Raw genomic sequence first — 13,676 nt, forward strand, 5'->3', positions numbered from 1 at the left:
AAAAGCGACGCCCGGTTCTCCACGCACCTGCGAGCAGTGGCTGCAGCTGAAGAAGTTTTTGACGTAGCCGTGGATAGCCGGCAGAACGGTGACCGCCCGGCCCAGGCGCTTCTCCGTCCGCCGAGCCTGCACGGTGACGGTGTGGAACAGCGTCCAGAGGCCGCAGCTGTAGCCCCGGTAGCTCGGCTTCGAGCCGCGGCACGCCTGGTACGGCTGCAGCTCCGGCAGGCCCGCCCACGACGGCGTCTTCGAGCGCATGAAGCGCTCCAGCTCCCCGCCGGTCACTTTCTCGCGATTATCGACGAACTGCAGCAGCTGGCTGAGCGACTGCAGCATCTGCTGTCGGCCTGGGAAGTAGTTGACCAACATGCGCAGGAAGCCGCGCAGTGCCGTCATCCTCTCGCCGGTGATGTTCTGGTGGCTGGTGACCTCCTGTTTGAGCGCGCCGACGATAGCGTTCTCCATGTCCACCATGAAGACGGAGCCGGTGGGCGCGCGCGTGGGCGCCGGCGTCACCTGCGGCGGCGGCGGCGTGGCCGGCGCGGCGGTGGGGACGGCGCCCTGCTGACCTCCCGCGCCGACCAGCTGCCGCAGCGCTCTGCCGAACACCTGGCGCGGCTCCTCGCCGCGGCCGGCCGTCACCGTCTGCTGCCGGCCAGCGCGGAACACGACCAGCGCCGGCCGCTCGGCTGTCGGCGACTCCAGTCCGGCCGGCAGCCGCGTGGCGCGCGACACCCGCAGCGCGCCCCGGTGCCGGCTGAGGTCCAGTTGAACGGCGCGGCCCACCGTGCTGGCGGCCGACTCCAGCACCAGCGCCTGCACTGGCTCAGGCCCCCGCAGCAGCTGCTGGAGCGAGCCGCTGCCGGCGGCGGAGGCGCCGCGTCAGACAACCAGGCACGCGCGCGGGAGAGAATGCATTGGAAGATCAGTCACAAGAACAGGCAAACTCGGCGGTGATCGTGCAGTGCTGATAGCAGGGGACCGAACACACTCGGGGAAAACTTGGACCTCCAGGGATGGAGTTTGAATATCTTTGGGGGAGGGGGCAATGCTGATCTGCCCCCTCCCCCCAAATACTGGCCTGAACCCCACAATACGTGTAACCTGGCTGCAATACTGTATCACATATTTGAAATAAAGAATGTTGAAGGGAATTTTCCGCATTTGAATGTATTGAGACAAGTATCAGGCATGATCAAATAAGATCACTTATAGCTATTGGTATAGTTTTAGGTGAAAAATACTGCTTTAGACAACACAACTTCTCTTTTGAGTTAACATGCTCCTCAATGCGTCCCTGTTTGGTTACGTCATCGGACCTTGCACAACTTTGATTGGGGGTCAATGATAGCCGCTTTGTTTGAAAATCGCGCTCAAACGCCAGATATGAACGCCGCGAAAATCATATTTTTTTTGCTCTTGATCGCCACATGGCTGATAGAGCGACAGAATTTGAATGACACTATTATGGCGTCATGGAAGCCTGGGTGACCTTGAAATAGTCTTCCCGAAGCCGTATGCATAGCTTCGCGGACGTGTAGCTTAAGAGGCCAGAGGGGCTTAAATCTTAAGAATGGAAGGCCGCGAACTGTTTATCAATAGCATGTATCTCTAGATCGGGAAAGGTCCAACGGCTGAACTAATTGGTTCAAAAGGCTGCTGTACTGTGCTGGTGAAGTGAGGCGCCAACACTGCATCATATATATGGATGCATGGCCACGGCACGTATATATGGCCGGGTTAACAAGCCAAGTTTATCGGTTTTTTCAAACGATAAATTTTTCTCTTTGATTTGCCGGGGCTTATACTGAGGGAATCCAAAAGTTACCAGAAATTCATAACACAAAAGAAAGTGCTATGCAAACAAATAAAATTAGCGAGGACGTAAATGACTGCAATCCGCAGCGGATAAGCCGCGGATGCCTTTCGCTCTGCGGTGGTCAATTGGGTCCCTCCGATGAAACGGTAACAGTCAAGGGCGTTGCCGGACTTTCTCGGAGTGTTACAAAAATATTGAGCGGTTCATAAATTGAATGCCAGAGTTGATCGGAACAGGGTTAAAATTTACATGCATATGCCTAGCCCTTGTTCGCCAGAGAAAACAATAATTTCTTGATCATCAATCCGCAAAAAATATAATAGCATGGTTCCAAGCACTATCTCATTTCAAGCAAATTTCACCTCGAGCAAAGCTCGAAATATTGAGCACCGTCAAAATAATCGTTGCTCAGTAATGACATCGTTTGACTAGTAATGCCTGACACATCAAAGGTCGTGAGCTCGGCATAAATACTTTGATCTCGTAATGCCGAGAAACCAGGGGCTGAAGCCCTTTATAAATCTTCTATCCAGCCCAGCTTACGACCGTGGCATAAAGAGGACGAAAACCGCAAGGAAATGCGTCTGAAAGGTGGAATGGATAGATAAGGTTTATGGGTTGCCCCCCCCCCCCCCCGCTGCAGATAAGAGACGCTAGGGAGGGCAATATAAGATTGCGTCCGAAGTCCCGTGATTTTGGATGGAATTCCTTTGAAAAAAGTCCAATGTTTAGTGCAGGCATCTTGGAAGAGGGGCGCAAGCAGGGGGGAGGGGACCTCATGGTCTGTCCCATTGCTTTGTCCTGCATGGAAACGCTCTTACAAGTCAGCAATCCGACCAGAGCATCACCTAGACACAAAGACATTAAAGCACCAGGCCAACGAAGAGCCACAAAGGCCCATCGACGTTAATCTACACTAGGTCTATCACCCATCCTTGAACTAATCTTAGCACCTGACCTGCCTGAATTTGGCTATAAATGAGACCCTTAAACGTGCAGAACTTGTCCAAACGATTTCTTACTGTTGCAGGGGAGGAACTTCCTACAACTTCATTTGACGGCCCATTCCGATGATTCCTTTCTCTTTGAGTAACTAACATCTGCCTCTTCATAATGTTACCCCCACCTCTTCCTTGTTGAAACTGGTTTCCTCTAGTCTCGGCCTACTTTTGACCACTCACGTGAAGGGCGACAGGTCGGGCCACCCGGCCGGCCGCCGACGGCCGTGCACGGTTGTGACAAACTCGACGATGGCGTCCACCATCTGGCCGGGGTGGTGATGGATGGTGGAGGTGCCCGGGTCCCCGCGGCTGGCGCCGGGTCCGAACAGCCGCACCGCCGGCACGCCGTGAATGCCGTAGCGCCGACAGATGGCATTGTTGCGGCGCCGCGCGCAGTTGATGGCGGCCACCTTCACCACGGCACCCCAGTCTAGAAAGGGCGCAAACCAGCGGCGGCACATGTGATAGCAGCACGAGCGCCCTCTAACGATCCCGTGTCTGATCTACGAATGTCTTGCGTGCCACACGCTCCGAGAGGTTTGGCTACAGAGATCACCTTGTTATGAAATATCTGCGCACAACCAAAGCATCTCTTACGCCAATAACTCAACTTATTCGATACTTCAGTCAATGTAATGCTTTCTTAGTGTCTGACACGCATGCTTAGCTGCTCAACTAAGAATACATGGAGGAACATAACAATGGTTAAGTACAAAGGGGCGTCGCCTTTCAGGCGACATGTGGATCCCACGTCCCCCACCCTTGAACCCTCAAAACACACCCGCAGCTTAGCAGTAAGGCTTACAGTGCGCTGGCGCGCGAGATAGACAGGTGTGACGCCTGCTATGGTATCTGCACACCATAGCATGCATTCGTAAACAACATCGGTTCCATCAAATAACTCTGCCAGCACCTTACAACGTCTAACCTGCAAACGCCCTCAGCACGTGGCCAATACCTGCGACACATATTTTCTGGTACGGACAGTTGGTAATGGCGCGTCCAACAACAGCAGTCAAACTGTCAAGCGCACTAGGTAAAGGTTTGATGAACAGCACGCGCTTGCACTGAACCTCATTCGGAGCTTAGAACTTGTGAGTATGAAAATCCGGATGTGAACAAAATAATTGTTAGCAGTGGAATTGGCCCAACGTTTTTTTTTTTAGACCGGTAGCTATCATTCTAGATCACGATGCAGTTAAAATCAAGCCTGCGTTCCTCCACACGGGAGCTCCCAAAACCCCGCACTGCTGGCGCTTCTCTAGTAATCTTGGTTCGGCCCGACGGTTTTAAGCCCTCTCGCGGGAAAATCAACAACTAAAGTTTCGTATATCTGCCACGTAATGTTCCCACACCAAATTTGAGCACAATCGGCAGCAAGGTAAGATAGCTAAACGTCGAATATGCCTCCGATGATTTTGCAAACTGGAGTCTGGAGGCCAGAATTTGATTGACTTAAAGTCTTGTTGGCAAACAAATAAGACGCCAAGGTATCTTACGACTGGGGGTGCCCGTGCTGATTTTTTTCTTAGAAATGCAATCAAACACTTACCACGGGTAGCTCTGGGCCACAGTCTTGTTAAGCGCAGATTACCGCAAAAACATTGATGCCACCACCCCAATGGGCCATGGGGTAGCCTTCAGAAGTGCCAACTGGGGACTCGGCGAGTAATGCTATCGTTTGACCAGTCAAATAATTCCTGAGAATAAAACCCCGTGCGTTGCTGGTTTCTCTTTACCCGTCATTAGAGCACCGCTTGAGTGCACCTCCGTGCATGGGCAGTCCTGTCACAGTGCTGCTACAAGTCAGGTGTATCACGAACACGTCAGAATCGTTCGTCCCAATAAGGGCCAGGCGTCGCAGCGCTTACAAAAAAGGAACAAACAGTGAACATTGCCCGTCCCGATGGCTTCGTTGGTTAGACGAGCACCTGCCTCAGGTGCTCTTCCTTGCTCACTTGCCCGTATTGGGTTGGGTTTGAATTATTTTAGGCACTTGAATCATTTAGGAGTTGTTTGTGCCTGACTCGTATTGCCTGTGGCCACTGGTAGCGGTCGCGCTAAAGGTCGCGTGACGCCGGAGGGCAGAGCGGCCCGTGCCGGGCCGGACACTGCCTCCCCTTCGGCCTTTAATCGCAAACTTTCCCGTTGACCCGACATTTCGCGATCGACGGATGAAGGTCAGAGCTTTCCACAACAAGCACTGCTTAGCGCGGGTGTTAGCCCACAAAGCCATCCGATCAAAATGTTCAGGCTGAGTTGTAAGAACTTCACCCTAACTGCCCACTTGTCGGCCCTGTTCAAACCTCGCTGTCTGTGTGCGGACCCCAGCAGAGCAGCCCGCATCAGTCCGTGCCTCACCCTTGGTCTGGCGCGCCACCTCCGACCAGATCGGCGCGAATTTCTGACAGTGTCCGCACCAGTCCTTGTAGAACTCCACAGCCCAGGCGTGGGGCTTGTCCAGCAGCGCGCCGAAGAAGGTGGTGTTGTCCAGGTGCACCAGGTGCCGGTCGCCCTGGTACAGGTCCACGCGCTCGGTGCTGATCCGCTGCGCGACCGAGCCTTGTCCCAGCTCAGTCAGCACAACCAGCAGAAGCAGCAGTCGCATCATGTCTGCAGAGGGGCGGTGCAGCACGGTGACTGCTCTGATGGGGAACGGTGCAGCACGGCGACTGCTCTGATGGGGAACGGTGCAGCACGGTGACTGCTCTGGTGGGGAACGGTGCAGCACGGCGACTGCTCTGGTGGGGAGCGGTGTAGCGCGGTGACTGCTCTAGTGGGAGCGGTGCAGCGCGGTGACTGCTCTGGTGGGGAGCGGTGCAGCACGGTGACTGCTCTGGTGGGGAGCAGTGCAGCGCGGTGACTGCTCTGGTGGGGGGCGGTACAGCGCGGTGACTGCTCTGGTGAGGAGCAGTGCAGCGCGACGATTACTCTGGTGCGATTTACAAGAGTTCTGGGCGTTTCACGCAATAGCAGTAAGCGCAAACAGCATTACTGACATTGGGGTTTACGATCCACCCAGCTGCTGAGGCTGTATGGCCTCGCCTGCCCGCAGCCCTCGCAGGAAGGGCAGACACCGCGGGTGGTCGAGCCCCATACCTCGTTTTTCCCGGGAGCGCGGCTAAACACCCGCTGGCATTATATGCACAGGTACACATGAGGCGGGAGGAGGCTACAAGTGCGTAAGTAGCGGGCCGCGCTGAAAACGAACAGCACAGATCTCGAGCTCAGGCTTAAGCGAGGGTAAGCCCTTTCCGGACGAATTCAGAGCATCTGGCATTGCTTCTGAACTGCGCCAGGCGGATCTACCCAATTTTCAGACATTAAAAGATGATCAATTTTGCAGACTCTGGAGTGCACAAATGTCGATGAAAAGCGATGCCACCGCGTTACGGCGTGATCAACGAAACCTTGCACCGTTCTCGGCTTTACCTGCAGGATTACTGAATTCCCTTCTGGCTACTGCTAGATTTACTGTAATTCGGTGAATGGTTTGGCCGTTCGTCAGTGTCAGTCGCAGCATGCGACAATACCTCAGCACACCATCACAGGTCATAACAGGCCGTCCTAGAAGCATCAAAATAGAAAAATGTGTTATCCCGTTGTCACAAATAAGTCAGTACAACTGACACGTCTCCAAACCAATGGTCTACATATATCATGTGGATGGGAAGAACAAAAACAAACACGTCCTATGCGGTGGCCCAGCCTTGACCAGATCTAAACTGACCTTGGTCTTATCTTGCGCTAATCCTCAGCGTTTATCAACGCCATGGTATGAATCAGGACTGCGCGAGAACGCTCCTCTGTTTGGCGGCAGTCGCAAAACATGCAGACCATGTCGCGATCACCGATGGTCGTGAAGTCATTTGAAGATCTTCATGCTTATGACGGGGGGGGGGGGCAATTGTTTGTAACCCGTGACACCTGTCATCATGTAAAAATTTAAACGTAAGGATTCCGAGTTAAACCTGAGAAAGTTAATTGTCTAACCGGATATATTTATGGATTGCCATTTCATTTTTGCCAAATGCGACCGTGGGATGCTTTTTATGATGATGAAAATATGAAAATGCGAGGGACTGCTTTTTACCTCGCGGGCAGTCACGGGTCACGAAATACCGTGAGCCCCGCCATTCCAAACACGTGTGTCGTGACACACAACATCATAGGCTTACCGGGAGAGCAGAGGCCTTTCGATGACAAGGTGGAGCCAACTGAAGCCTTCAAAGCCTCGCATGCACCACGCTGTGCTCAGGACGCACCCAAGAATAAGCAAACATTAGTAAATAAGAATTTGCATCAGATCTTAGAATTCAGCGCATACCTAACACCACCATCTTCCACGCATGAACAGGCGATGTTTATACACTTTGACCTTCTGGAAGGTGACTCGTGTTTATAAACGGAGGAGCTGGCGGGCCTGTATTCGGATGAAGAGTGCAATGAGGTAGCCACACAGGTCGGATCTATCAATAACATTGCCTCGGTTCTCCGGGGAAAGCGCAGTTGTTTAAATACAGGCGGTGCATTGAAAACGGCTTCGGGGAGGGGGAGAAGGGGACTAGTGAATTGCTCCCGCTCTAAGGCTTTTTTGCTGGTTTCTATGGAATGGTTTGGGAGAGATCGTTGAAAATTTCTGACTTCCCGAAACATGTTCCATACTTATCACGGGTGAAGCCACTAAATAATAGCAATGCCAATATCCCAAAATACGATTTTGTTCCCTTCAAATCTGCCTGTACAGTGCGCTTTTCGTGTAAAGTGGCATTTTTATGCCAGGCTGTCCGCTTAAGTCTAGTTAAAGCCCAAATCCCAATTTATCTCCCAGTCTTAGAAATAAAGCAACACCGATCACACGTATCGGGTCAAAATGATCGGTATATCAGATATACATGGGTTGTTTCAGGACCAGTTATTGGGAGGCAACTCTCTTGAAATTTGGCAAAGATTATAACCACGCAAATTATACACGCATGATTATTTCTGCCAAGAATATGCGAAGATGGATTATGCAAGGGTGGTGATTTTCACAGCATGCTTCACATTGCCTTGTATTCAAAAGAGCAGCTAAAATTTTTGTTGAAGGAGACTGTTGCAGCACGGACATGCCCACTACAAGATGACGAAAGTACTACAGCAAAGTCGGTTCGACGTCTCGTGCTAGGTAGAGTTTTTAATAGTTATGTGCTTTTCAGGTCGACCTTGGAGGACTGAGGTACAAGCACAAGTGTTTCCCCTCGGCATTTAGGTGCAAACTTTACAATTCAGTCAAAATCTGCACACAAAACGGTATAGATAACCAATTCGTGTTCATGTTTTGCGAAAAGGAATGCAGATTGCGTAGCCTCAGACCCAGGGTCCGATGCAGATAATGTAGCCTCAAATGGGCACCATATGACCGTCATAGTCGGTGCGTCCCGGAGCCCAAATCATCATAACAAAGCCTCAAACATAGGGTCCGCTGCAGGTTACGTAGCCTTAAACATAGGGTCCAATGAATGGGTAGTAAATCAACATACGAACACATGCTAATCTGGTGGAAGGTGAGAAACATGGTGCGCAAAGGCGCCGCCACGGATGAAAATGAGCTTCGGACATCCCTCGATGGAACGTTACCCCGTTACGCGGCATAAATCTATGGGGCTGCCTGTCCGGAATAAGGTAACTGTCCCCTGTCCCCACAGTTAACTCAGGTGTATTTTGCATGCGGTCCACTGACATGAACGATTGTGCATGCGAGTGACAGAACACCGGTTCTATCTAAGTGATCAAAAAAGACCGATTCTGCAGTCAATTTTGAATTTACTTTGACTCAAGTGCAAGCAGCCCACGACGTGGCCTCTGCCAGGACTTTCGCTAAAATTGTTGAATAGGGATGGGTGGCGCCCCAGTGTTAATTCATCATCACTCGCTAGTTCCGCTGGGGCCAGCTGGACAGCAACAGGAACTGGCTTTGTGATTACGCTCCCGCTCTTTGCGTTGCGTTGCTCCCGTTCGTTACGTTGCGTCGCTCCCGCCCGCTGCTCCTACGATGGGCACAGTTTATGTGGTTTGGATCAATACGAAGGTTGAAATGGCTTAATAAGCCGAGCCAAGGGTTCTGTATGGCCATCCAGAAACCGGGCCATTGACGTCAGGACAGCTTGCGTGATCGATTCAACGATAACTGCTATCGCATGCGCTTCAGACTGTGTCGAAAAACCGGCCAAAACCTGTGTGGTGTTGCATGTTCCGGATCCATGAATCGGGCCTTGATCTTTAATCGACGCAACGCTCCCTCGAACAACGCAATGTAATTCAGATCAGTTCACGAATGCTATGGCAAAAGGATAGCATAATAAGATCAACGTAACATACGGTTGAACACCATCACAACTGGTTTGTTCCATTTTGCTTATCTGCATTGCCCATATGCTCCCTCATGTTTTTATATACTGACAGAGGTGAGAATAAAAGAGTGAACAGTGAATAGATCCCGCCGCCACTTTTCACATCATCAGCCAAGTTGATAACTTTCAAGTTGACCAGCTGTCGGAAGCTATCATAAATTAGTTCATTCGCTGTGCGTACCATAAACGGTACGTAAGCTACATACGGCTTGCGCATCTTTCGTATATCATGATTCAAGTGTGTATCCCGTCTTTTTGTAGTTCACCCGCTACAGAAGATGCGTGCGATTTGATTAGTAACACCAACACTCTAATGTCCTTCTAAATGGCTTAAATTTTGATTTTTAATTGGCCGACCCTGCAGAGGAAATCTCAGTTGACTCCCTACTCACCACCATGAAAGTAATACATTCAATTTGTCTTGCTATTTCCAACGTGTGTATTGCGCAATATTTGCCACACACTCACGTGTCATAACGTTTGTGTAATACATGCCACGAAGACTTGAAATACTTTATTTAGAAAAAGATACGCGAACATGAAGCTGCCATCCCGCGAATTCAACGAAACGTTGATCTAGGACCTTGATATCTCCCCTATGGCGCTCACCACAGCGGGCCTTTGCGATATTTTTGTTTGGTTTATAGTTTTTTTAGCTTTAAAAAACTTGGGAATGAAACATCTTATGATCCATGCGAAGCCCTGGTTCAGACTTCAACTAACGCACTTCTCGATAACAGTCCTCTGCCCGCTGGGTCAATTACAAACGCTTTATTCGCGCCATCAGAGGTGCGCCCAGTGATGGTCGTGACAACGGTGGTCGCGGCTGCAGGGAAGAAGCGTAGTGGTGTTACAAAGCGTTGACCGCGTAAATTGTACTGGAAGATAAGAAAACAGGGTATTCTGTACTTTGCCGGTGCTGCAGTGGCACTACCCAGTGGTACTATTCGAAGTAACTAGTCTGTAGGTTTCACTAAAGTACGTTTTTGAAATGTGCCTTGAAGCTGAGGAACTTCCTTTAATCGAGCACGGTTACTACAACCATCTCAACTTAACAATGCTGCAGAGGATTACAGGGTGCATGAATTCAACTTTAATTTGAGCTGAGCGTATTAACAAAGCTGCTGTTGTAAAAAAACACACGAGTTTCGTTAAATGTTGCACTTATGCATGTTATGAAGGAATTCAGCAAAAGCGTTCGCAGGTAGCGTTGTATAGCAAAGCCTCCCAAAACCATAACTTCCCGGTTTATCCTAGTACTTGACCCCAAACTGTTTGCTTAGCGATGATGTCACTGCAGGAATTACCGTGAAACTCGGACATAAGACGCGGTCAGCCTTCACAACGTGCGTGATAGACCATGTTTTGGCAATTGGAAGGAAGGCACTGCGTATTTGCAGGAGGAACAGGTTGCACCAACGCCAAGCCGTTAAAAACATGCAGCAAGCCCCGAGCAACGCTGAACATAGCGTCGGCCCCACGTGCCCGTGACTGCCCATTGACGCCGGCACCGAGAACGCTTAGAAAAAAAGATGTTGAGGTGGTGGTAGACATCAAATATCAACCAATCCTGGCATCCAAGCAGTGAGGCGTTTCAGTCGACCATTGCTATATCTTTTAGTGTCTTTCTGTGCCCATTATGTAAGGCTTTGGGAAAACCAGCCATTGCACAGTGAGTGGAACGTTGTGAACAGCTTGGTCAACATTTACACAAGTTCCGTTCTCCACACATGTGGCTCAATCCAGTGTACCTATTTATGAAATGTGTCATGGTGACATTGTGCACTGGGAAAGCAAAGTGGGCAAAAGCAAACTAAAATGTTTACTAAATTCATTAAACCATTTTTAGACTGACCATGAGTGTAAATGTGAATTCACTATGTGAGGATTATGATGGTTAGTGAATACCAAGTTTATTTATCATCATGTCAGGGTTATGGTGATTAGTGAGTAGAAAGTGCAGCAAACAATATACAGAAGCCAAGGTACCCTTAAAACAGAGGCACAACGCTGAACGCCACAGGGCACAAATCAAAGCCGTAGTGGAACGTTGCCTTGAGTTCGCGTAAGAATGGGATCATATTTGTACATATTTTTCATAATTAGGGGGTTTCAAGCTATCATACTATTTATTACACAATGATTTTGGTGCATTAGTATACTGAGGATATTACATAACACACACGTTTGAAAAACCCAAACGAATAGGAATTGTTAATGTTATGGTGTTGGAGAGGGAGCCCAGTGAAATTTCTTCCATCGAAGCGTCTTATTCAAATCCAATTTTTTAGCTTTTCAGAAGGATATCGAGATAACTGGTGTTGCCGATCAACCCAGACCCGCGTGGTCTACGTTAACAATGCAAAAAGTGGGATGCTACCTTCGAGACAAGCGGTGCATCACAGAGACGCCGGCCAATACTATATGACCGGAGACAGCACAAAATCGACAACGGCGTCACATCTCCGTCCGGCACAAGCATGATCCACAACTAAATGCTGGCTGTTCGAGTGCATGGAGAAGCGTTGCACGAGCAGCGCGTTCAAGTAACCCATTGGTGTCAAACAGCCTACGAACGTGAACTAACATCCACTGCACATTGCTGAGATGCGAGTCAACGTTACATGGCTGGTGGCAACACTACCCGCGCCGACGGCGTCGCCTCTCCGCGCAGCAAAGTCAGCGGGAACCGCTTGTCTGATACACCGACTCCATAGCGTACACATGTCTGTGCGTGGACGCTTTGGTGAGCCGGGCACAGCAAAGATGGCTATGTGAATTGCCGTGTAATTTTCACATACGATGGGTTCCACCTAGCCGTGACAATATATGACATACGATGGGTTCCACCTGGTCGTGACAATACACGACATACGATGGGTTCCACCTAGTCGTGACAATACACGACATACGATGGGTTCCATCTAGTCGTGACAATGGACGACATACGCTCGCGGCTGTCCGATAACGGAGACGGGCGCAGCGCTCGCGAGAGGGCGCATGTCGTGGGGTTTAAGACGGTGGCACTAACAGGTTTTGGAAAGACCAAACCGTCGAAAAGATGCCGCAAAGCTACAGCAACAATGGATGTGGCGCCCTGATACGCAGGGAACTGCCATTTGGCACGAAAATTGAAACTTAAACAATTAAATCAGGACACGTTGCGCATCAGTCACATACTGATCGATATCAAGCGGCAAAAGGCCGTACCAGACACCAACGGCATCGGCCCTTCGCGCAGCCGAGCAATCGATAATCAAAACTGTACGTTTTTATTATATGTTCCGCGTGAGATAAACAGCAGTGCGAGGGTAATTTGGCTGACATCAGCGTTAGACAGGCTGCAAATGCTAAGTGAAGTCTGCTTCACAGCGTTCAGATGTAAGTCAGTGTCACATCGCGGATGGCGGCACCACCAGCGCCAAGGGCGTCGCTTGTTCACGCAAGGAAGTAAGCGTGGCCGATTGTCCTATCTGCATTTATCGCTCGATATTGTGATCACCATTGATCTACGGGCATGGTGATTATCGGGCATTATCACGCCTTGATATCAGATGTTACGTAACACCCCATCCGCAAGCTTCAAACCATTGAGAAATCGACCGAGGCTTAACTCATACTTAAACAGGAGATACAGGAGTCTCAGGTCGGGTATTCTGTTTACTGCAACAGCAACCTCTCAAAATTACAGTCATTCCTGCAACGCACCTCACAAACTCCTTACGCGCCCACTCTTCCGACCCAGGCGCAGCAGCGCGAGGACTCGACACAGTCTGCACCTCCAACACAGGCACACGGCACGCTCACCGGCCATCTGGGACGACATACCCCCACATCTCACCATCTCACCTGTCAGCTTGTTGGGCGACGCCTGTCACGGCTACTATGTGACGCCGTCGGCTGGCGGCACGGTCCGAAGGCCAGTCGCAGTGTCCGCGCCCCGTGCTGCCGCGTCCGGACGCGGAGTGCGCACCGCCCGCCACCGGCGGCCGGTTTTGGCGCGTGACGCGTCGGCCCGGGCCGCCAGCGCCGGTCAGAGCACGGCTTCTGACGCGCCCACCACTCATTTCGGGGAACGGTGGTCCGAGCACGGCCGCCACAGCCAGTGACGCCTCTGAGCTCTGTAAATATTTGGCCCCGGACGCGGCGGCATGCTCCACTGTCGACAGCTGTCCAGAGGAGAAGCAGGCGTCACGTGCCGCATCGCGGCAACTCGCTCCTAGTTGTACCACGTAACGTCCGGGGCACGTGCTGGTGGAAGCTTTCAGTTGCCAGCTCTTTTTAAAAATTCTGCAAGAACAACGTGCGGATCGGACAATGCGTTGCTGTTTTCGGTATGGTTACAAATAGAGCACTTCGCACTCGCGAATGATTAATGTTGGTCTGTTCGGGCGAGGCGCGATTTTCTTCAGAGGGTTATTCATTCCTCTCACTGGCTACAGTGACGTAACATAATCTGATCTA

The 13,676-nt window shown here is 50.8% G+C and overlaps 1 protein-coding gene across 1 annotated transcript in view; it reads right to left on the minus strand.

Moving 5' to 3' along the window:
* Positions 1-13,199, minus strand: part of LOC119095773 (sulfhydryl oxidase 1) — a 30,962-nt gene extending 17,763 nt beyond the window's left edge. The window contains exons 1-5 of the mRNA XM_037218627.1: positions 13,062-13,199; positions 5,182-5,433; positions 3,001-3,250; positions 799-859; positions 28-702 (exon numbers count right to left, since the gene is read on the minus strand). Of these exons, the coding sequence (XP_037074522.1) occupies positions 28-702; positions 799-859; positions 3,001-3,250; positions 5,182-5,431 (1,236 nt within the window). The 5' untranslated portion in view covers positions 5,432-5,433; positions 13,062-13,199. The remainder of the gene's footprint in view (positions 1-27; positions 703-798; positions 860-3,000; positions 3,251-5,181; positions 5,434-13,061) is intronic.
* Between the last annotated feature and the right edge of the window lie 477 nt (positions 13,200-13,676).

This window comes from Pollicipes pollicipes, unplaced genomic scaffold (genome assembly GCF_011947565.3).
Source record: "Pollicipes pollicipes isolate AB1234 unplaced genomic scaffold, Ppol_2.1 Scaffold_4219;HRSCAF=4965_pilon_pilon_pilon, whole genome shotgun sequence".
NCBI classification, from domain to species: domain Eukaryota; kingdom Metazoa; phylum Arthropoda; class Thecostraca; order Pollicipedomorpha; family Pollicipedidae; genus Pollicipes; species Pollicipes pollicipes.